The 25231-nt window shown below is 41.0% G+C and overlaps 1 protein-coding gene across 1 annotated transcript in view; it reads left to right on the top strand.

Moving 5' to 3' along the window:
- Positions 1-25231, top strand: part of NOX5 (NADPH oxidase 5) — a 60139-nt gene that overhangs the window by 29187 nt on the left and 5721 nt on the right. Inside the window, exons 7-13 of the mRNA XM_063448733.1 lie at positions 844-1026; positions 8519-8651; positions 9098-9237; positions 9408-9554; positions 11702-11746; positions 12481-12605; positions 14568-14652. Of these exons, the coding sequence (XP_063304803.1) occupies positions 844-1026; positions 8519-8651; positions 9098-9237; positions 9408-9554; positions 11702-11746; positions 12481-12605; positions 14568-14652 (858 nt within the window). The remainder of the gene's footprint in view (positions 1-843; positions 1027-8518; positions 8652-9097; positions 9238-9407; positions 9555-11701; positions 11747-12480; positions 12606-14567; positions 14653-25231) is intronic.

The following is a 25231-nucleotide window of genomic DNA, read 5'->3' as shown; positions in this document are numbered from 1 at the left end:
GTGATAAAACCAGACAGACTAGCCGTCACTCACCACATGCGTCAATGGCCTTAGGCGCCCATGACCCTGATGCAGGTCCACCAGTGGTCCTCCCTTGCACCACTTTTGGTAGGTACTAACCACTGCATATCAGGAACACCCCACAAGACTTGCCATTTAGAGATGCTCTGACCCAATCATCCAGCCATCACTATTTGGCCCTTTTCAAAGTCATTCAGATCTTTTCGCTTGCCCATTTTTACTGCTTCCAACACATGAAATTCAAGAACTGGCTGTTCACTTCCTGATGAATTTATCCCACTCCTTAACTGGTGCCATTGTAACAATATAATATATATATAATCAATGTTATTCACTTAACCAGTCAGTGGTTTTAATGTTGTGACTGATCAGTGTATGTGTTACAGAAAAAAATGTTTTGTTGGTAAAAATAAAATAAAAAGTATTGTTGGTAAAAAAAGATTCTTCTTCTATAACCTCGGTCATCAATCCGTTGTACATGTATGCAAGAGGGTATACAAACACCAAGGGCATGGGTATGTGGAGTGGTTATCCTGTGACTAGAAGGGAGATAAAAAAAACACACATATACAGCCTCACACACCAACAGCATCCTCATATACACAAACACATCCTTGCATGCACAAATATAAATCCCCCGGTGCCCTGTACTTTGCCAACTTTATCTGTGGTATAAATCAGTTATATAAAAAGCAGTTATTACAAAGTAAGTAATATCTTGAGGTACAGTCAATTTGCATTATGAACAGTATGTGTAAGCAGCCTATAAGTTAACCTTGCACATCAGTTCTAACTAGTACATTAATGTTTTGGGTAATATAGATATTCTACTGGACCCATTTATCCTACATTTGGATTTGGATTCTGCTGTTTCTGCATACACCAAAATTCTGGAAGTGGTTCTTGGTCCCTGGACTCTTGTTCCTGCTGGAGAAACTGTTTGGCGTGGCTGTTTCACGTATTGGAGGGCTGTACATTGTAGAGGTGAACCTGCTCCCCTCCAAGGTATCCTCTGCTCAATAACCTCAATCTCTTATTGTTAGACTAGATTTGTTGGAATATATCATTGATCTATAGAGGACACATTACAGAATCACTTTAGGACAGATTTACTGTCTGAATTTGTAGTACATGACTCTCTATTTACCCTTCCGTCACTAATGTAAGATAAAACTGAGCTATTTGTGGATATCTCACTAATGAAACATCACAGAGACAGCCTTCTGGAGGTTCTCCAGGCAGGGAATCGCCAAGACAGCCAACCAGCTGGACGTCCTCTATTTAAAGGGGAACTATCACTTTTCTAGAAATTAACACTATTGAATAAAACATAGGATTTTCACCTTTAACCCATGTTAACCTTCTCTATTGTCAAATGACATCATAATCTAGTTCAGTCTGGGCAAAACCAGGGCACACATTGCAAATGAGAAGGAGAAATAGAAACACTGGAGGTGATTTATCAAAGTGTCACAGACAGTTTTGCAACTTGTTGGAGTTTTTATTCAGTGAAATGTATTCATTCTCTTGAGGGTTTTATTTTATTTTTTTACTTTTGCTTCTTTTCTGCCCTATACATTAGTTTTATATGTATGCCATAGCTGCATTAAGGCAGAGAAAAGTTTTTTGGACCATTTGCAGAACAATTTAAATTTTAAAGGAACACTCAAGTGCATTGTAACAGCCATCTGTACTTAGACTTCCAGTAATAGTACTCCTATTACAAAAGTGCTATAGTGACTATGGTGCCAGCAGTGCCTAGTGCCACTACACTGTAGCAGTCAAACTGTTCTAGAATGGTTTGACCTCTTACCTGAGTTCCACTAGGCTCCACTTCCTGCCTCCTTTATAGCTACAGGAGAGCTCAGTGGAGAACGATCAGCTGACACTTTCAGACAATGAGCTTGAGACTTTGTAATAGCACTCTGATTGGTTAGCTTACAAGCCAGCCAATCAGAGTGCTTTATTTATTTATTTTTTTTTTTTTTTACTCTTTTTAAATAAAAAATTGCCATCGCAACACTCACTGACACACACACACTGACACACACACACACACACTGACACACACACACTGACACACACACACACACACAAACACACACAAACACACATTGACACACACACATACACACTAACTGACCCAACACACTCAGTGACAGACACACAGACACTCAGTGACACACACACAGACAGACACACACTCACACACAGACACACACATTTACTGACAGACACACACACTGACAGACAGACGGACATACACACTCACTGACGCACAGAAAGACACTGACACATTTACACATTCTTGCACCGACTCACATTATTGTATTTTTCCCTGGGGTCCAGTTGGTATCTTCTATCTGGAGCTCAGCCTTCCTGCTCCTCACTGCTCCCTCGCGCGCAGTTTAGTGATGCCGGCGTGCGTGAGGGAGCAGAGGAAGGCTGAGCTCCCTCACTGCATCCACCTTCCTCTCCTCCGGCCGGGTAAATGTTAGCAGAGTAGGCACCTGCAATTTGGGGAAAGCAGGTGCCTACTCTGCTTGGAACACTAAGCATGTACTCGCGGCTTGCCGGGCTGCAAAGATGTCCATTCTAGGCCGCATGTGGCCCGCGAGTTTGACATGCTTGGCTTACATAGTTGTATGTTGCTGTCTGTTTCCCTGGAGGGAAGTTAGACTTCCTTTCCATTTTCCATGGTCCCCTGTCTTTCCTTTGGATCCTATTGTATGCGAATGTAATTGTCCGTTCCCATTGTCCCTTCCAGGGAGTAGCGAGAAGAAAGTCAGAAAGAGCAGAAAAAAAAGTGAAGGAGAAAAAAGAGTCCGGGTCTCATTTGGACACCAAATTAAACCCAGTGACCTATCCGGCCTCCTCAGTCTACCAGGTCACTGCTGCTCCATGGTTCCCACAGTTTTTCAAATTTTTTCATGGACCCCCGGATCCTATCCGTCCGGTTGTCCATGAGATCGGCAGCTTTCCCGTTATTGAGTATGGCCTGTATCGGGGGTATGTCTGGCTTGAGCCATGACTGAGCTAGTGTTCTCCTAGCCGCTAATGTGACCTTGTGGATCAATTTTTGTTCCCGTTTAGTCCAGTTCTCTACAGGCCTGTTCAGCAGGTATGTCCACGGATCCATGTCTCGCGCTCTGTGGAAGACTCGAGACAGTATCTCTCGTCTCCCCCCCCAGAACAGTTGTACACGGGGGCATTCCCACCACACGTGGAAATACATGCCTCTGAGGCCGCATCCCCTCCAGCATACATCAGTTGGCGTCTTTTTCATCTGATGTGGCTTTACAGGAGTGGTATACCACTGAAACATTGTTTTGAAAGATTGTTCCTGGAAAGATACACAAATGGATGCTGAGTTGTTTGCCTTCCATATTTCTTGCCACTCCACACTCCTTTTTCCCATTGTTTAGTGTAGGTTTCGGAGCATATGTGAGTGTATAGTTTAGTGATAAGGCCTGGCTGCATGGTTTTGTTCAGACACATCCTCTCAAAGAAAGACAATGATCCTGTTGCTGCTTTTTGTATGTGTGGGTGTTTCACGTAATCTTTGAGTTGTAGATACCTAAAGAAGTTTGAAGGTGTGAGGTGGGCTCCTTGTTTCAGATTGTCAAATAGTACTTCTGATCTGTTCTCGAATTTATGTCAGATTCTCTGAAGTCTTACTCATTCTAAGTTTTTAAAATCCCTAGCCATTAGTCCTGGGGGGAACGCTCTGTTTAGTGGTAATGGGGATGATGTTAACTTGTATTTTTGCACGGAAGCATCCCATACTCGCAGTGAATTTAGAATTGCTGGGCAGGTTGTTCGTAGAATACTCCTATCCTCCCTGGGTATCCACATGTGGTATTGGGGTAGATCTGCTCCCGTCATTAAGGATTCTAGGTCTACCCATCTCCTCTCCTCCATGGGCGCATGCCACATTGCTACCTGAGAAAGTTGTGTTGCTAGATAATAGAAGTAAAGGTGTAGAGTGCTTTATTTTTAATGGCAAAACTGGATGTATACAGACTTTAGTGGATAACCTTGTTGATGCTGTGTTATGTATACATATTGGGTATCAGAAGAGAGCTCTATCTGTCCTTCAAACAATTTGTAAAATGTACAGGTATGGGTACACTTAAAGAGGAAGCATATAGGAAAAGTGTCAAAAAAGGTCAAATTTATGGAATCTCCAAAAATCCTGGATCATGAAAAGGTTAAACAGGAACTGTCTCTGCCCATAATTTGTAATATTATGTTTATTTCCCTGTATTTAACAAATTTGTATTTGTGAGGATTGGTAATTAATATTAAATGTAAAAATGCACAACACTTTTTTTTAACTTTTATAAAAACTATGAGTACATACAGCTGTGCACCACTGCGTCAGAGTGGTAGTGGTCAAATAATACAGTACAATATATTGCCCCCCTAGCTTACTTTTTTTAAAATAAACAGCAAAGGCAAACGGCCCTCTGTACACCCACACCACTTTACCCTGCACCTAGGTACCGCCATCTTAGCTACCTGTCAATCATTGTTATTTACTCTGTCCTTTTTTACCTGGCAGTCAGCATGGAGAGATCATACAGAGGAGAGGACAATGTTTCTTTTTAATTTTTTTCATTCTTGACTTCCATGTCTGAACTGGATTATGATGTCAGTTGCTAAATAGATACATTTAAAATGCACATGGATTGTTCACTAACAAATACTTTTATTGTTTTTACTAATGCTTAGTCTGTTAAAGAATGTACTTATAAAAAAGCATTTAATGAAAAAACAATTTCCAGATCATTTTTAATGTTTTATTATGTGATACAAATTCCAGAGAAGTGACAGTACCCATTTAAAATTGAAAGGGGGACTTCATCAAGCTTGCAGTTGAAACATTGCTTTTGTACACGTTGAGCACTTGAATTGAGGGATACTGTCTGCTTCATTAGGTTGTGCTGGAATAATATTCTTCAATTTAGTAATTTCTTACAGGCAGTACTTGTTGCTTGTCTATGAACGTTTCAACTGCTGAACGGCTTCTGATTTGTTTAAAAAATGTGATATAAGTAATTGGAAGGTTGCTTTTAAGAGTTTGTGTGAGCATGTCTCCTTGTTTTTATTCAATAAATGTTTCTTGCAATTGCATGCTTGGCAGGAGTAAAGAAATGCAAGTACGGAATGAGAAATGTAGAGTAGTGAGATTATGGCAACTGTACAACCTTTCAGGGTCTCTCATTTCATCCTTCTGCAGCTGTTGTGCTGGTAATTATTTCCGACAGTAATCAATATATACACAGCGCAGTAAGTGAGCTGCTTTTCTTGGAAGTAGAGGGTTATGCTTCTCTCCAACTGTTTACCATAGATTTCTTTCTATTTCCAAATACTTTTAACCAACACGTTATAATTTTGAATCCTGGATCAAATTAGTTCATTTCTTTATTTATTTTCATTTCAATGGAAAGCTGAATTACTCTTTGATTGATTGAGAAGGGTAAGAAGATAACAGTTTCCTATCACATGTAGGTGTACTGCATTGATGTTCCAGGAGGAATAAGCCAAATGGCAAATGATTTAGGAAAAAGGTCAGATCTGTGGCAACTGACATTTTTTTTTTCTATTAATTGTTAAAAAATTCTTTATTTTTGAAGTGCACAGATAGACAAACAAACAGTCATGTCACGCCCCAACAGCGTATGACAGGCAATCCAGTACATAAAGCTTTAAAGTTGCAGGCAGGATAAAACAAGCACATTTCATAATATATATATGAACAAGCAGATTTATAGGGCTGCACAAGGCATTCTAGCAATACACTTGCTAGAGAGTTTCCAGTCCACATAGCGGTGGACGCCAAGAACATGGTATATCAATGGCGTTACATTGTGGCCTAGATGGACTGTGGGAATCGCTATGTGAAGGATCATGCCCATTTTAAGTAGAGGGTAAAAGAGATAAGTGACTTACATCGCATCAATAAAGGAGAACTGTTATTAGACGGCACCTATGGGGCAATTTAAAGCCTGTACAGGTAGACTGCATACAGACATTTGAGCTAAAACCAAAATGGGTAGAAGCTATATACCATGTGTAAGGGTCAGGTAAGGTAGTCCACTGTCGCAAACAGAGTCGGTGATGGATCTTATTAGGCAGTCTACCTGGGGCAACTGGAAAGGTTCTGTTGTATGTGTTGCATACTCGTGGCAAGTGATTTAGTTCAGGGAGTTAGAGGTTCTGTAACCCCAGAGCATGGTGGAGGGGGGGGGTGTACCAAGGGACCAGCTTGGAGCGCCTTGTAAATTAGTTACCAGCGAGTGCCTCTCTGGACTGTTTGGTAGTGTTTGAGTCAATAAACTAACAGTAAAAAGAAAAATTATAAAGCATCATCAAACATAGGCATATGACTCTCGTAAGTGAAACAGAGTATGGGTTAGGCCAAGGTAAGATGAGTAAATACTAGCAGAATGCTTGGTTGTATAGGGAGAGGTATTAGCAGTAGAAAGAGGGAAGTGCTCATGCCCATTGTACAGAACACTTAGAGACCTCACTTGGAGACCACGCTCTGTCAGTCCCTGCATTGGCTTCCAGTTAGATACAGGGCCCAATTCAAAATTCTGGCACTTGCTTACAAATCCCTACATAATGCTGCTCCAACATACCTATCCTCCCTCATACACAAGTATGTCCTGTCGAGACCCCTGCGCTCATCCCAAGACCTACGCCTATCCTCTGCCCGGATCCCCACCTCTGACGCTCGCCTTCAAGACTTCTCTAGGGCTGCACCTATTCTGTGGAACTCCCTTCCCTCCTCAATCAGATTTTCACCCAGCCTCCACTCCTTCAAAAAATCTTTGAAAACTCACTTCTTCATTAAAGCGTATCAATTAAACTGTCAGCAGGCTTCTCATCCCCCACCCCATGACTCCTTTCCTGCAACTGTCAAAAATGACCTACCAAGCACTCAATAAACCCTTCTCTAACAAACTATTTAATTCCCCTACTTTAACCCTTTGTGTCACTATACCCCACTCCCTCTTGCATGTAAGCTCATTGAGCAGGGCCCTCAACCCCCTCTGTTCTTGTACGTCCAATGGTCTGATCTCAATTATGTGTCTGTTAGTCCACCCATTGTACAGCGCTACGGAATTTGTTGGCGCTATATAAATAATAAAATAATAATAATGTCTCCAGAAGGATATTGATACTTTAGAGAGAGTTCAGAAAATAGCTACTAAATTGGTTCATGGATTACAGGACACAATTTACCAGGAAATGTTAAAGGATCTTAACATGTATAGGTTGGAGGAAAGACGAGACGGGGGGATATAATATAAACATTTAAATACATAAAGGAGGAGGCTATATTTAAAAGAATAAATACTACCACAAGAGGACATAGTTTTAAAATAGATGGGCAAATGTTTAAAAATAACATCAGGAAGTATTACTTTACTGAGTGGTTAGTGGATGCATGCAATAGCCTTCCAGCTGAAGTGGTAGAGGTTAACACAGTGAAGGAGTTTATGCATGGGATAGGCATAAGGCTATCCTAGCTATAGGGGTGGGGGCCGGGGGGGAGGACATTAGGTCCCCCCCTTATTCTGGTTTAGGGCCCCCACCCACCGCTCAGGGGTGGGGGCCAGGGGGGAGGACAATAGGTCCCCCCCCATCATTTTACGTTAGGGTCCCCATCCGCCGCTCAGGGGTGGGGCCGGGGGGGTGCTATTTTTTTTTTTTTTAAACAGTGAGCACTAGACATGCCCCTACTCGCGGTATAGCGAGTAGGGGAAAAATTTACTAATACTAAGTAATTTTTACTTAGTATTAGTAAATTTGGCTGAAAGACCAATTTAGGTCTTTCAGCCTTTTGGTAGATAACTCCCTAATACTGTGGGAATTAGGGAGTTATCTACCAAGCGGCTGTAAGAGAAGTCCCGAGGTGCCGAAGTCCAGAAATTCCGAAATGCCGAAGTTCCGAAATTCCGAAGTTTCGAAGTGCCGAAGTCGCCGAATTTCCGAAGTGCTGAAGTGCTGATGTTCCGAAGTTGCAGAAGTTTCGGAGTCTTGAAGTGCCGAATTGCCGAAGTCCCGAATTGCGAAAATCCTGAATTTCAGAATGCCGAACCGAACCGAAAATTTTCCCCATGCACATGCCTATTATAATCTCTGTAGAACATTGCCACATAGACTGTAGACATTCAACAGTAACCTCGAATAATGATAAGTGCCTGAATATATTATTATTCATGGTTAATTTTGTTTTGTTGATTTACAAATGAAATCTCATAACTTATACCTGACAAGGATTTAACATTCAAGTGGCCACCAGATATTGTCAGGGATACTCAAACCAAATCTCTCATAGCAAGGACCTTATTCTTATTAGAATTCACCAGCCAAGGCTAACTTCAAGAACAAGCTACATCAGAAACATTGTGTACTAGGTATGCATAAATCTATAGATGCACATACTCTAATCTGTACATGTATTCTTACTTTTGCCTTGAAGGTGACACATCTTGTTATTAAGAGACCGCCATCTTTCCAATACAAGCCTGGCGACTTCATCTACTTAAACATACCAGCCATTGCCAAGTATGAGTGGCACCCATTCACCATCAGCAGTGCCCCAGAGCAGGAAGGTAAGTGTATAAAAAGTTTAGATCATCTTCCGTAGTATTAGTATGATACCTCGTCCAAATGATGCTTCTCTCAGATCCCATAAGAGGCCACATCTGCAACATATGCTCATATACCTATGTAAAACATTTATGTTTCAATGATCACAATCATGCCAAAGTGCAATTATTAATACTGTAATGGGATCATCAAAAACTTTGTGATTTCAACCTCAAAAACATGAAAAGTGTTAACACATGAGGAGTGCCAACACCACAAATTCCTCCCCTGAGTTGATATTTTATTTTATGTACTAGCAATGATGTGTTAGTTAATTAATTAAAGTGGCCTGAGCCAATGTATTTTTATGTATGAATGTCCCTTTGAGTAAACGCGGTGAGTAGAAACTTTATTTGGGATATGTCCACATCCTTGAAATAACCAGGTGTCTTGTCCTTATTCAATGTAGATACATTCTGGCTTCACATCCGATCACTTGGCCAATGGACTAATAGCTTGTATGAATACATCAGTAAAACAGAGTTTGTAAAGAGTCAGAATGATAAACGACTGACCCGGAATCTGAAGAAGAGCAGATATCAGAGCCAGGTGTGAGCACTCACAAAAAAATGGGTTATTCTAAAGTATTGTGGTTAGACTATAAACTTAAATATACATAAACTGCCTATGTAAACAGTCCACTCCATATATAAAAGTAATGATATTATGTAAAGTAATTGTATCTAAAACTTTCTTGTTTTGTTTTTTTTAACCACGAGTCTCTTTTGAAATCACCCTGTTCCTCTGGAGGAATTGCTTCTAATGCAGATGATCTTATTGAATTGACCTCCTACCGACCATGTAAAAATGCAGTGGGGGAGGATGTCCGCGTCAGTTTGGATGTAGCTGGTTCACAAGTTCGTGAGGTTCGTGAATCAGAAATATCTATCTAAACAAATCACAATAACAAACAGTTGGCAATGTTGATGTCACCATATAGCAGATTATGCTTTCTAAGAATATGGTAACTTGCTTTCTCTAAATTGCCTTTATGGCACTTCTGGTGGGTATAGTCTGGACTGCATAAAATACTACATTTTGCTGCTGAGAGTTTGTACAATACACTCGAACAATAAGTGTATGGATTATCTGGATGCTTGAGATGACTTGAGATGGACGAGATTGGTGGCCTTCTTAGAGTATTGTGCTCTAAGAGCAACTTTAGTTGGAAAACTTCTGTTGGGGAGACTAATGATAGTACTGATTTTCTCAATTTCTGAACTGCATGACAATGGATTAAATGGACAAACAGCTGTCTTCACTTAAATTTGAATAATTTTGTATTCAAAGTAAATTTAAAGGGAATTTAAAATTATAGGCCAAAATTGCTGAATTGGAAAAAGCTAGATTTTTGGGTTGCTCTAAAACCTCACTTTCAATTCCTGAAAATGCATACCTTACTGGTTACTAGTTCATACTTCATACTACATACTGGTAGTTCTTTTCATACTTCATGATAATTAATATTTTTATATTCTCTCTGAATTGTCATTTAATTGACTTTGACACTTGACTCAATAACCCCATCAATATAACTAATTATATTAGAGGTCCACATTTTTTAATATTGTATTTCTGGTTAAAGGAACACTCAAAGTACCATAACCACTACAGCCTACTATAGTGGTTAGGGTGCCAGGAGTGCCCTGGCTTTACACCAAGAGAATTCATACAGAGCAAAGCATGGCCATGTAGGACTATGTAAGACCATGTAGGACATTCGCAGGCCAACGAGCTGTGCTGTACTCTATAGAGAAATCTGGCTTACCCTGATGGGGAGGACCAGATGCGGCCACAGGCATCCAGCAGGACCCAGGCAAGTTGCCAAACTATACTAAATCATAGTGATATCATATGATGCAATTTACATTTAGTCCCCTCTATCCTGAATTGTATGTTCTGTCATTGTTCTAATTGGTTTCTTTCTTTCTGGCTATGATTTTGGTAAGTTTTCTTGTTGTTCTTTTTTTCTCCTTGTAGATAATGAGTTAAGCCATCCTAAGGATAAGTAATTAATCTGCGTCCTTTTTTATTTTTTAATTTTTGCTACACTTACCTTTACCTCTGAGTCTAAAATCTGATTCACTGCTAGCTAGTGGTAGGTGATTCCTAAAAATACTTAGGAACACATCTGACACTGATTATTTAAGTAGCAATCGAGGAACTTTGATTGGTATGTTACTGAGACTTTCCTAAATTTTTATGTCACTACAGTTTGTATTTCTCTAGTTAAACATTAATGGTGATAATTATATTAATTTTGAGAAAGGATCTTTATTAAGCTTAGATTTGGTGCTGTAATTTTTAACCTTTCTTGCCATAGACTAATTAATTATTTCTCCCACCTCAGCTTCTTGTACATTATCGATTTTGCTTTGGTTATTTTATTATATTTGCCATCACACACCCTTTCTTTCATGCATCTGCCCATGCACAATTTATAGAAATTTATAGAAATCTATATTCTGAGATGACTCACCTAGGTTTGGTTTGTTATATTTTAATATTTGTTGTGAGATTCACTTGATCTATTATCAGAATATAACATTCATGTCACTTTTTAGTGCAATAACTGCAACCCACTGTATATACAGTATCTCATCTAACAGTAAACTGTTGCAGTAGAACAGCAAAAAAAAGTAGAGGGTGTATCTTTGATGGTGTGTGAACACTTTCCATAAGGAAATACAATGCATCTAACACTGACCTGTACATTTTGGGAACATTTCAAGAGAATTGCCAGGCAATTTCAAAATCAAATTGGAAGAGTTTGTAATATAAAACAAGTTTGGCAACTTTGCTATTTGGGTCTAGATTTTGCAATTCCATTGTCAGTTCTCAGCAGTACACAGTATGGGGATGTACATCCATAATCTTACAATCTGATTTTTTTTACCTGTAACTTGGTCAGCACAGCAGGATGTCAAAGCCCGCAATAGGAAAATTATTCTGATACAGTAATGCACACTCTTTATGACTAGAAATGTAATTAATTACCTTTCAATTTTTACAGATTTCCTTCAAGGTTGGTGAAAATCACCGGCTGTGTAATATAAAAGTAAGCACCTTAATGTTGATGACCCAATATGACCCAATATGTTTTGATGTTTATTACTGTATGGTATACATATTTTAACCAGTAATCAAACAGACAAGAGCTGTGGGGCAGAAACAGACAAGAGCTGGGAGGGAGACACCCATGGGGGGTGAGGGGACACAAGCAGACACAAAGGGGCTTAGGTGACACATACAAACACAAAGGAGCTGATGGGACACAGACAGACACAAAGGGGCTCAGGGGCCACAAGCAGGCACAAAGGGGCTGAAGGGCCACAAGCAGGCACAGAAAAGCTATGGGGACACAAAAAGAGAGGTTGGGTAAGGGGCACACACAAACTGCATTTACTATACACACACTATATATACACACACACTGTGAATCCACTATACACACACACTGTGCATTCACTACACGCACTGCACCCAGTTCACACACTGCATCCACTACACAGACACTGTATGCACTACACACACAGCATAACATAATGGATATGGGCAGGCTTTGGTGGGTGTCATTTTTTGGGGGGATGCAACATTTCCTCCTTGGACCCAGGCAGCACAATGTCTTGGGTCAGCCCTGATCGGGGAGATACTAAATAATCTCTAATCAATAGTTTGACACTCAAGTCTCAGATAAGTTGTAGCTCATTGGTATTATTACACAGGGACCGTCCCTATATAATATGGCAGATGTACTGTTTGTCATTGGTCTGTTTTCTCTGCTAATTACAGTGCTACGTTGATGGACCATATGGGACACCAACTCGTCAGATCTTCGCATCAGAACATGCTGTGCTGATTGGAGCAGGGATTGGAATCACACCATTTGCCTCCATATTGCAGAGCATCATGTACAGGTGCTTATTATAGAAATACTGATTGTACAACCAGGAAGATCTTAGAATACAGAGAAAGCCTAGGCATGTGATCATACTTTTCAAACCTCTCCTTAATTATCTTTAACAGGATAGTCAGCAAAGACAGACTATCTCAGTCACTACTTTTAAACTGGTTGACCATTTTAGTTCCATAAGGCAGACAGCTGTTAAAAGGCATGTAGAGTAATATATTAATTTCAGTTATAATCTACTAGGCATTGGCACAAAGTGAATACACAGTTTTATCAATGGGCAGACATACAGAACACAACAGACCTACAGATGGCATAAATGCACATTGCATGCATCTCCAACCACAGAGTGTTTTGCATATTTGCAGCAAGAAGCTAAAAGAGATAACACCAAGAACAGACAAAACGTCAATAGTTTGCCCTACACTTATTCCCATTCAAATATAAGCTAAGGCCAGGGGCTAATGAAAGTATTTAGAAAATTGGACAGACTAGATGGGCCGAATGGTTCTTATTTGCCATCACATTCTAAGTTTCTAAGTTTGTAGCTCATGTGTATCATTACACAAGGACCCTATATAATATAGCATATCAGAGCGATCTTAACCTCAACAGCAGTCTGAAACCAAAATGCAGACAGATCTCATGTGCAGAAGCAATACAGCAACCACAATCTAATGTTTTATCCTTCTTGTGGTATGTGAATGGGTAACCACACTACAATTATCTAGCGTTGTAGAGTTGCAGATATGAAAACCAGAAAGATCTGATTACCGGTATTTCAAAGTTACATTTCCAGAAAAGTGAGGTTTGAACCTCTGTGAATGATGGCTATTGGTGTTGAAAGGGTCTAGTTAAAAGGTAGGGAACTTTCGGCACCCCAGATGTTGTGGACTACATCAGTGTTTCTCAACCTTTTACGGAGAAGTACCCCTGCAGGTTTAAAGAATATTCCTAAATACCCCTGCCTCGAGAAAGTAATTTGTATTGATTTAAATTCCAAATAGAACGTGTAGACTATTTTAAGTTAATCCCATATTGGAAAACAAGTTTGATTAACGCTATGAATTTTTTTTTTTTTTTTAAATAATTATGCCATAATGTGAATATTGTGTATGAACTATAAATTTGAAGTATAAAAGTCACAAAATGAAAATATAATACACACATAATAGTTACACACAAAGGCACTGACACACACAATTACACATAGATGACACTGACACACAGTTACACATAGAGGACCCTGACACACACACACAGTTACACACAGAGGACAAAGACACACACACAATATATTAAAATAATTCAATTATTTTGCTTTATTTAAGACAGCAGGATGATAGCCTCTTTATAGCATCCTCTGTATATATGTTGTAAATATAACTAATAGATTTTTTTTTTAAGACAATTTTTATTTTTTGTAAACACTACAGAAGAAAAAGAACAATAGTACCACAGAGTATAACAGGGCATGCAAGAACCAACAAAATTCCCTGGTGGAAAACAAAATACCACAGCAGATTTACACATTTTGGAACGACTATCCAGGGAGCTAGAGGCCACCCCTCAGACGTATCGGCAGTGATTTTCAGTTAGCATGTATAAAACACAACATAAGAGCAGCGGCAATGTTAATGTAAACTTACATAACCTTATACAACAGCAGATATAGCAGTTCTGGTTCCCCAGCAATCGCAGCATCACAGCGCCGCAAGGCAGTGGTGGATAGTTGTAGAGGAATAGGAGAGAAACAGAGATGAAAAGGTGAGGGTAGAAAACGATGGGGAGAGAAAGAGGAGGGGTGGGGGAGAGGAAAACATTTTTTTTTAGATAGAAGAACTAACTAAAATTATATATAACGGAGAGGAAGCGGGGGGGGGGGGGGGGCACAACCTCCTCTGGGTGAACTAATATAATTGACCATCAATGTATTGCTTTGATTCCATGTTATTGTTTGTCATTGCAGATATCGGATGAGAAAACAGAATTGTCCCAATTGCAAATACTCATGGTGTGAAAATGTGAAAGACAATGAAATGAATCTGAGGAAGGTATGCACTAAGCTACACGTGCGTATATCTTACTTTATTTATATGTATTGCACACTTGATTCTGTGAAAGTGTAGGGACCCGGGCAAATGAGAGGAAGAGGTTCAGCAAAGCAGGGATTGGATTTTCATTCACAGGGCACAAGTCACTTGAACTTGAATAAAATTGGATTGAAATATTGAACTTGCATAAAATATAACTTGTAACAGTCCAGATCATTCCAGGCAAAGCCAGCACAAATTGCAAATAGGAGTAGGTGTAGTAATATTTAATTTCTATTCATGGTTTGCTTTCTGCTGACTGACAGGTGCAAAAGATAGAGCTAATAACAATGAATGAAAGGGAGCTAAGATGGAGTACAATAGGTGTTGAGTTCTACATTTACATTTATTTTGCACACCACAAAAATGCATATTAATAAATAATGGGGATAAATAAACATAATATAAATACCAGTGGGAAGTGAACGTTCCCTTTTAAAGGGACACTATAGTCACCAGGACCACTACAGTTTAACATGGTGGTTCTGTTGTCTATAGCCTATTCCTGTAGACTAAGCAATGTACACACTGTCTTTTCAGATAAAAGGCAGTGCTTAAACTGCTGCCTAGTAACACCTCTTGTGGCTGACATTCAGACAGCCACTAGAGGGAATTCCTGGAAGAGGTCCTGCAATCTTTGCAAGACCTATGCCCAAAGTAATTCTGAACATTCCCCATAGAGATGCAATGATTCAATGCATCTCTATAAGAAGATGCTGATCAGCGTAGCCTCCCACTTGTCAAGGTACTACCCCAACATGGTCCACCCATTGGACAGTGCTGTGGAATTTGTTGGCACTATGTAAATAATAATAATAATAATAATAATACAGACATATTTATACGGAGACATACAAACACAGACACTGATATACAGATATACATAGACATACAGACAGTCATACAGACACAGTCATACAGAGACATACATTCAAAGACATACATTCATTTACTGACATATAGACATACAGACAAAGGCAAACAGTCATACACTGACATACAGACATACATAGACATACAGACAGACATACAGACACAGGCATATAAACAGACATAGTCATACACTGACATACAGATACACCTACACACTGACATACAGACACAGTCACACACTGACATATAGCCATACAGACACAGATATACAGTCATACATACAAGCATAGTTACATATTTACATCTCAGTTCTGTGCAATTAGGTCCCTGGAGAGCATCCTTTGGAGTTCCCAGCAGTCAAGACCCATCACTAGGTGCTGCGCTGTGTGCTACACAGAGAGCAGGGATATGACATGATCCATATCCCGCCCCCTCCAAACAGCCTGCGGCATGCACCAGAACTGGAAAAGGCGCAGACATGAAATAGATTATATATATATTTTAATATATATATATATATATATATATATATATATATATATATATATATATATATGTGTGTATATTAGATAATATAGACGTAGATAAATATAGATATTTAAACACAAAAAAATCTTGCACTCCACCAAAACTACTTTCTTGCCCGGTGCTTGTCCAGCCAAAGTAGAAAATAATTATCAGGATAGCACTCACAGGACTTTAAATATAAGACTTAGCTTTTATTACCTTTCTTTTAAAATAACATCAATGTTTCAGCTTGATCCCCTCAAGCTTTCATCAGGACAAATGTGTATACAAAACAACCCAACATATATAGCTTAATCAAAACACTTACTTACCCCCACCTGTGATGCAACTGACTCCTAGGGTGACCATGACTGCCGCGGTTTACACTGGCGTAAGTCCGCAACCACATGGGGTCGCGCTCTATGACGCAGCCTGGAGTTGTTGCCATGGAAACATACAAACACTGCAGCAAATTCTACCTATAAATAAAACCAGTGTTACCAAAGCATATAAACATGTTAAAAACAAATCACGGCAGGCAGTAGTTCCTAATTTGATAAGATAGAACTAAAGTATAATATTTTCACACCCTAACCACACTGTGTCCGAAAAGACTAAAGGGATAGCTTATTATAGTCGGGTAAATAGAGGACATCATCATACATATTTACCTATTATGGCAGGCTTGTGGAGAATACTCATTTTATTCCTAATTGACCAAATTACTGATAAAAGGCAGTGGGGACATTCGTAGTGCACATGTCAAAATCTGTGTCCTAACCCCCACTATTCTCATCCATCCATTGTACCTTATCAGAGAATTCAAGAAATGCCTCTTACAAAAAGGTCCTAGTAAATTATAAATCAAAACCAAACCAGCTTTAATTCTTACTACTCTAAGGGTTAAGGATAAACCATCCTAATCAATCTCAATATTGGAATTCAATCTGCATTGCTACTTATTGTAATGCCATAAACCGGAAAAAAACAATACTAATCACACAAGAAATTATTTTATTTAAAAAAAAAAAAAAGGAAAAAATTTATTTTTGTTGTGCGCAGGTTAACACTACACGCTTGTCTAGCCACAACAGCATTCACAAGCTTAATTATCACAAACAATGTTGGACATAGTATGGCATTTCAAATAACAGCACACATTTTTTTTGAGTAACTAGTAGAAACGTAAGGAAGATTATTCAAGCATCAGGTAGCATATAGTTAAACTTTAATCTGCTCACAAGATAGAGAAAACACTTTGCTTATTAGATGTATATAATGGTTCTGCACTATTTTCAATAGGTAGTCATATCAAGCCAGGTAAACTTCTCGAGGTCACATATATAGTATATATAGTATAGTATATAGTACATTAAGCTAGTGTTACAGGCTATTCTGGTTTATCTTGCTATCAGATAGAAAACTTAAGACAGTTGCCTCGGTTAGTAAAAGTGATATAGTTGTTTTAACTACAAAAGAAGCCGCTTTGTTTCCTGAGTCTGCTAAAACTATTTTAAAAGACTTAGCCGCAAGGAACTAGTAGCAGTCTGAAGGGTACTGAGGGCAAATTCTCTCCATACATGCTGTCCCTCCTTTTTCATGCTCTTGTTTTGCAATCCACATCTGCTGGAAGGTTCGAATTGCACCCAGTGTCCAGTGTGGAGCAGTGAAACTATGCTTGTCAGCGGTCAGCCGATTCCCACCCTCAGGCTCTGCTCGGGTCGTGCTGGGCTCTCGGTGGGGGTGTCACAGTGGTGGGAGCGAGAGGGGGCACTCCTCCAGCCCCAGGCCCTTGTTGTAGCATGCATCTTCTTACCGTAGTCGCGGAGGTTTAGAAAGTCCTTGACCTTCACCCGTCTGGGGGAACAGTAGGCAGTGGTGTTCCCACGCCTCCAGCGGCGGGTGGCCCCTTGTCTGTGCGGTCGGTGCACGGGGACTAGGCCCCTTGTGACTTTCGGCCCAGGTGGGCTTGCATCGCCTGCGGCATGTGTACCTTGAGAGGCTGTACCCAAAGGAGGCCCACTCCCTCCCCGGTGTTCACCTCTCTCATTGCTCTCTGCTGGTTGTCTCACGGCTTCCGCCATGCGGGTTTCAAGGGCTGCCCAGAACCGTGTGAAGGCTTCATCCAGCCGCCGCATGAGTCGGTCCACTGGGTTGGGAAGATTCCGTTCCGCTTGTTCAGTCGTGCCTGCTTGTGCGTCCGGTACGCCCGCCATCTTGGATTGCTCGTGCTGCAACAATAAGCGGGAACCAGCGTAGGTAAGCAGCTCTGGGGTGTCTGATGTAGTGGGCGCCGGGATAACCCCCACCGGCAGGGGGGGGAACGGTGAGTTTAACCGCCGAGGGCCCAGCTCCAGGTTATCTAGAGACCACGAGGTCAGCCGTCCCTCAAGGTCTCGACCACTAGGTAGGCCGCAGTCGCATTGCCAGGGTTTCCACTGCCAAGATACCGGTGTGTTAGTGGACTATGGTATTCCCAGACTTAGTATGGTATCTCAGGCGTAGAGAGTATGAATTTAGGGTCCATAAAATAAGTTTAAAGCTCGATGTTGCACAGAGCTCCTGCTGTGTGCGGCCGCTCGGGTCGGCAGTCTTGCCCCGCCCCAGGAAAAATACTATTGATTCAATACAATCTGCTTAAATATAGGATGAAGAATAAGGAGCTCCAATTTAGAACTCAAACCGCTGAATTTAATCTCCTACCCATAATTCCAAATGTTATAGAAAAGATATATTGCCATTTCCATGGATTCTAATATATTAACAAAAAATGTCCAGCCGAAACCTTAATAACACATATAGCAAAGAAGTGTACATTCAACCTATCACTTAAGTAAACGGTACTGTTGCCTATTCCCCATAGACTAGATACGGCACAAGTGACTGTCAGGGAATAGATAAGCACTATACATAGTAGGACCCCACCGTCAAGTGAGTCCCAAGGGATATTTACAGTGTTCCTGAGTCATAGGGAAATGCCTATCCCCCAAAGTGTATATATGAAACAGGGGGGGGGGGGGGAGGCTGCACTCACCTGAACATGCATAAATGGGGTACTTGGGGAAAAGTGGGTTAATCTCATAAGAGCAGACATTAGGCTGTTAGAGTTGGACCTGACAAAGATGGAGTACATTGACGTTGTGGCAGGCTTATGCAATGTATGATCATATAATGTAACTAAACCCCTATTATTTTCACCTAGATTAGGTGTTTTTAAAAATAACTAATAAAATCTGAAGTTGCTGTTTAGTGGATAGGTGAGTGCGCTGGATCTTGTGTATTGTATAATTTGGCCCCCAGCAGCACCCCATTTATGCATGTTCAGGTGAATGCAGCCTTCCCCCCACCTGTTTCATATATATATATATATATATATATAGATAGATAGATAGATAGATAGATTTAAGAGTCTAGCCAACTCCTTGATTTTGCACCCCTTCCTGTCACAGGTGCCTCATCCCAGGGCCCTATTTAGCCTTGTACTGCAGAGAGCCCCAGATGGATTTTTTTTTCCCCAAGTAAGTGGGTTAATCTCATAAGAGCAGACATTAGGCTGTTAGAGTAGGACCTGCCAAAGATGGGGTACATTGACGTTGTGGCACGCTTATGCAATGTATGATCATATAATGTAACAATATGTTGTTGTTTTTTAAAAAACTAATAAAATCTGTCAACATTGAAGTTGCTGTGGATAGGTGAGTGCACTGGAACTTGTGTATCCCCCAAAGTGGGCATTGTTGCCCCAACTCCAGTAGACACCAATCTCCATATTTACAACTCTTACAGCATTTAAAGAAACGCTGAAAGTGTGTATTTTTCATTAAGACCATCTGGATATACTGTCCTGAGAGTTCTAATCCAGTATAGTTCTCGTAGCAACAACATTTTCTTACGGTCGCCCCGCTCTGTGTTGGAGGTACATGGTCAATTGTTGGAAGTGTGTGGCCTTTCTCCAAAAAATGTTTTGCAACTGGAAGATCTGATTTCTGATCTCTATAGGCTATTCGAATGCTAGAACTATGATTTCTAATCAGTTCTCGGAGAGGTAGGTCAGTTTTACCAATGTAAGTCAATCCGCATGGACAAGTGAGTTTATACACCACAAAATCTGTGGTGCATGTCAGACGATGCTTGATTGTATATTTCTTCCCAGTATGGGGATGAGCAAACCATTTGCCAGGAAGCATGTGTCACACATCCCAGACACCTATAACAGCCTGGATTGATTGGAGGTTGATTTTTCAGATAGCAGTGTGTGGGATCTGTATTTTTTTTTATAATTCTTTATTTTTGTTGTGCATTGCATTACAGAGATGTATAATTGACATTTTTAGCAAAGTAAACAGTGTGATATTGTACTTGTTACACATATATAGTGATCGTAATTATGCACATTTTTGTTTATGTTTATCATGGGTGGATCCCTAGTGGGCTATTAGCGAGCATGGTACATGGTATATTGGTGTTGTCTGTTTAAGCCCCGGGAGGGTGGTGCATGAGGTGCCTGTTCCTAAGGCAATGTAGGGGTTTACAAGTCGGTCGTGTTCGCTCATGTGTGAGCAAGTTTGGAAACATGCACGGGTCTAGGGTTAAATCGTGTGGTTTCCTGCACTTGGGTGCCGATATAGTGTGTGCTGCCCTCCATTATGGTGGGGGTGACTACCTTTGGCTACCTTCGTGCATGGCTTAGCCGTGTGGTGGAGGTGTTGCCCCTAACCAAGGGAGTAACTGGGGGGGTGTTTGCGGTGCAGTAGCGAGTTATACGTGGCTTTATGGAACCGGACTAGGGCCTTATGTGGTATTGCTTCGAGGGTGCCTGGTCATGTTATAGTGAGCCTGGTCTCTCTATTCCTAGGAGACCCAGGTCAGTGTTTGTGTCCTCGTATGAGTGAGTCTACGTTAATAAACGAAAAAATAAGGCAATAACTGTGAACCAAAATGTTACAACTTAACAACTTTGCAGCCTAAGGCCGCTGGATCGGTGAGTCTCTCCAATGGGTTTGGGTTGAAGCTGGTGGCTTCCCTGCCAGTCAGGTGTCAGGCGGATGGTCGGCTGCAGTCCTTGGTGTGGGATCTGTATTAACCAGTAGGTACTTCAAGCTCATGTTCCTCTTGTAGCACATCATAGGACATTTCTGAAATTGTGCTGGTAATGTGGTGTCATTCGTAAGAACCCTCCAATTATCGTCAATGATTTGTTTGAACTTTAAAGAGGCTGTTGTATAAGTTGTAGGAAAGACAGTTCTTTCTATTAATAGTTCTATTGATCTGTTATTTGGTTGGTAGCACTTGTCGAGTGCCTTCTGTAGTGTTGAATCACTGTATCCTCTTTTTATCCCACATGTTCTGTAATTGTTCCTTATATTTATATAGTGACACCACAGTATTAAAACCATCTGCCTAGTATTGTGTAGGTCGCCCTTGTGCTGCCAAGACAGCTCTGATGTGGAATGGACTGCAAAACACAAGACCTCTGAACGTGTACTGTGGTATCTGGCACCAAGACTTTAGCAGCAGATCCTTTAAGTCTTGCAAGTTGTGAGATCGGACGTCCATGGATCGGATTTGTTGTTCCAGCACATCCCACAGATGCTCAATAGGATTGGTTTTTGGGGAATTTGGGGGCCAAGGCAACATCTTGAACTCTTTGCCATGTTCCACAAACCATTCCTGAACAATTCTTGCAGTGTGTCAGGGTACATTATCCTGCTGAAAGAGGCCACTGTTATCAGGGAACACTTTTGCCATGAAGGGGTGTACATGTACTGCAACAATCTATAGGTAGGTGGTACGTGTCACAGTAACATCCACATGAATGGCAGGACCCAAGGGTTCCCACCAGAATATTGCCTCTCTTCACCAGTTGTCCTTCCTTGCACCACCTTGCAAACCTGGAACATCACACAAGGCTTGCCGTCACTATCTGGCCCTTGTCAGAGTCACTAAGATTTTTCCGCTTGGCCATTTTTCCGGCATCCAACACATGAAATTCAAGAACTGACTGTTCACTTACTGCCTAATATATCAAACTCCTTGACAGGTGCCATTATAATGATATAATTAATGTTATTCACTTCACCTGTCAGTGGTTTTGATGTTGTGGCTGATACAAATAAACAAAAAATAGCACTCCTGGGTCTTTAGCCTTTATTGTCAATATTTCATTTAAAAAAAAAAAAAAGCTTCCATCAGGAGCTATATGTATTTATATAGTATACCCCTTCAGTATGCCTAATCCTAAATCAAAGAGAGATAGTTAATTTAAACATCTAATGTAACTAGCATACCGGATACATCACGATGGACAGTCTTCTTTTAATGGATTTTCTTTTTTGACCCACTTTAATTGCTCAAATGTAAATCCCTTCAAAGGGGATGAATACCATGGGTGACATTAAAGAAATCTGTAGAGATGGGTCATGTGCCCATGTTAAATTAATTAAAGCATCAGATTGGAACTCCAAAAACATTCAATTTCCAGACACTTCAGAACTGGCATTTAGCTCATTTCAAAGCATTTTAACATGTAAGAGTAGAATATTTGAAAAACTGTGAGGCTCTTCTGCTTGTTGGTGCAGAGTAATTTTGTGACAAGAACCCCTTTCCCCCCCCTTAAAAAAAAAAAAAAAAAAAAAGACGTTAACCTAGAGCAGTCCCCCTAGGACCCCTTTCCCTTTGTTCTGCCTAGACTCTACAGTTGGATCCCGGTGAAGTGCACCTGAACGCCAGCATCTGGTTGCAGTAACTACCCTTGTTAAATTCAGGAGTGCTGACAGAGGTACGCCAGCCTCCAGGAACTCACGACTGGATCAGAAGATCGCCTTTGCCTGGTCATGCCTTTACCTGGGTGCAGATCGAAACCATCCATTTAGGGTGCTTTTTGGACTGTAGCTGGAGACCAGTGCAGATGTATACAGTGCAGGAATCCCACTGTTAGGGCCAAAACACCCATGTGTTGCATTAGTAGCCCTAGGGGGTGAAGAGAGGGGATTCAGCCCAGATATTGAGATGCCAGGGCCGGTCTGTCCCCATTGTTTGACTATTATCCCCTGTGATGGGAATACACATTTTGAATTGTGTATATATATATGGTGAATAACTTAGATCATGTTCTACCCTAACTATGTCTCAACTATTTGTGGGGAAGTGGGATATATTCACTGCTATAATCATTGTTATACTACTGCTAAACCAGCTGAACCAAAGAAGGGAGGTGAAGTGACTGAGAGATTCTTCTCTGGTCCAGAGCTCCGTAACAAATATCCTAGGGCTCAGTGGTTCCCAATTAATTTTTCCCATGGAACCCTTCGACATAGTGTATCAACATCGTGGAACCCCCTTCTCCCTCCCCTCCTCCCCCTGTTACAAAAAATGGCGCAATTTATTTTCTTTTTTTATGTGCCGGCGTGTGTCTGTGTGTCAAGGTGTGTGTATCTGTGTTTGTATGTGCCAGTGTGTGTATCTGTGTGTCAGTGTGTATGAATCTGACACACAGATACACACCCACACTGGCACATAGATACACACACCTTGACACACAGTGTGTATCTGTGTGTGTGTGTGTATGTATCTGTATGTCAAGGTGTGTGTATCTTTGTGTCAAAGTGTGTGTATCTGTGTTTGTGTGTGTGTGTGTGTGTATTTACCTGACACACAGATACACACACTGGCACACAGATACACACAGACACACACACCTTGACACACAGATACACACAGTGACATATACACACTCGCACCCAGAGATACACACACTGGCACATACATACACTCAGATACACACAATGTCATATACACACACTGACACACACACACTGACATATACACACATAGGCACATACAAACACACTGTTATGCACTGGCGCACACACTCACACACCAACACACACATACTGACAGATACACACACACACACACTCAGATACACACAGTGATACATACACAAACCTTGACACACAGATACACACCCTGACACACATACTCTTTGACAGACACACATACAAGCACACATACATTCTCACTGACAAACACATACACACTCTTTGACAGACACACAAACACATACAAACTCCCTAACAGACATGCAATTTTTTTATTTTTTTTTACATTTTACTCCACTCAGCCTCCCTACTTTTGGGAGTGCTGGCATGGAGTCTCTATGTCCCTGTGGTCCAGTGGGGCTGCTGGGCTAGACATGCGGTCCCTGGGGTACAGTGGGGCTGCTGAGCGGCTGGTGTGCAGCACAGTTCGGGCGGCGAGGGAGCAGTGATCTTCCTGCTCAGCTCCCTTGCGCACCTCTTAATGATGCCGGAGTAACGTCATATTTCGGCTCCGGCATCACTGCTGTGCGCGAGAGGGAAGTGAGCCAGGGAAAGTGCTCCCTTGCTGCCCATGGCCATTTTGTTTTGCTAAATTTTGGCGGAACCCCATTTGTGTTCTGGTATTCCGCAGAACACCAATTGGGAGACGCTGCCCTAGGTACACTTCTGGCATTCACTATCAAAAATGTATTGAGATCCTAGACATACACTGATCAGCCACAACAATTAAAAACCACTGACAGGTGAAGTGAATAACATTAATGATATCATTACAATGGCACTTGCCATTGGGATATATTAGGCAGATTTGAGTTACTTTGACAAGGGCCAAATAGACGTCTGGGCCGGAGGATTTACAAAACGGTAAGTCTTGTGTGGTGTTCCCGGTATGCAGTGGTTAGTACCTACCAAAAGTAGTGCAAGGAAGGACAACCTGTGAACCAGCATCAGGGTCATGGTGCCACAAGGTTTATTAATGCACGTGGGGATCGAAGGCTAGTCCATCTGGTCCGATATAAACAGAAGTGCTATTGTAGCTCAAATTGCTGAAAACATAATGCTGGCCATGATAGGAAGTTGTCAGAACACACAGTGCATCTCAGTTGGCTGCTTATGGGGCTTGCGTAGCAACAGACTGGTAAAAAATGCCCATGATGATCTCCACTGTCCACTGCCGAAAGCATCTTCAATGAGGACGTAAGCATCAAAACTGGACTACAAAGCAATGGAAAAGGGTTGCCTGTTGTGAAGATTTTTTTAGATCAGGTGGACAGCTGGGTGCATATGTGTTGTTTACCTGGGGAAGTGATGTGAGCAGGATGCACTATGGGAAGAAGGCA

Source organism: Pelobates fuscus, chromosome 3 (genome assembly GCF_036172605.1).
Source record: "Pelobates fuscus isolate aPelFus1 chromosome 3, aPelFus1.pri, whole genome shotgun sequence".
In the NCBI taxonomy this organism is placed as follows: domain Eukaryota; kingdom Metazoa; phylum Chordata; class Amphibia; order Anura; family Pelobatidae; genus Pelobates; species Pelobates fuscus.
This window is presented reverse-complemented; position numbering and strand designations above follow the sequence as displayed.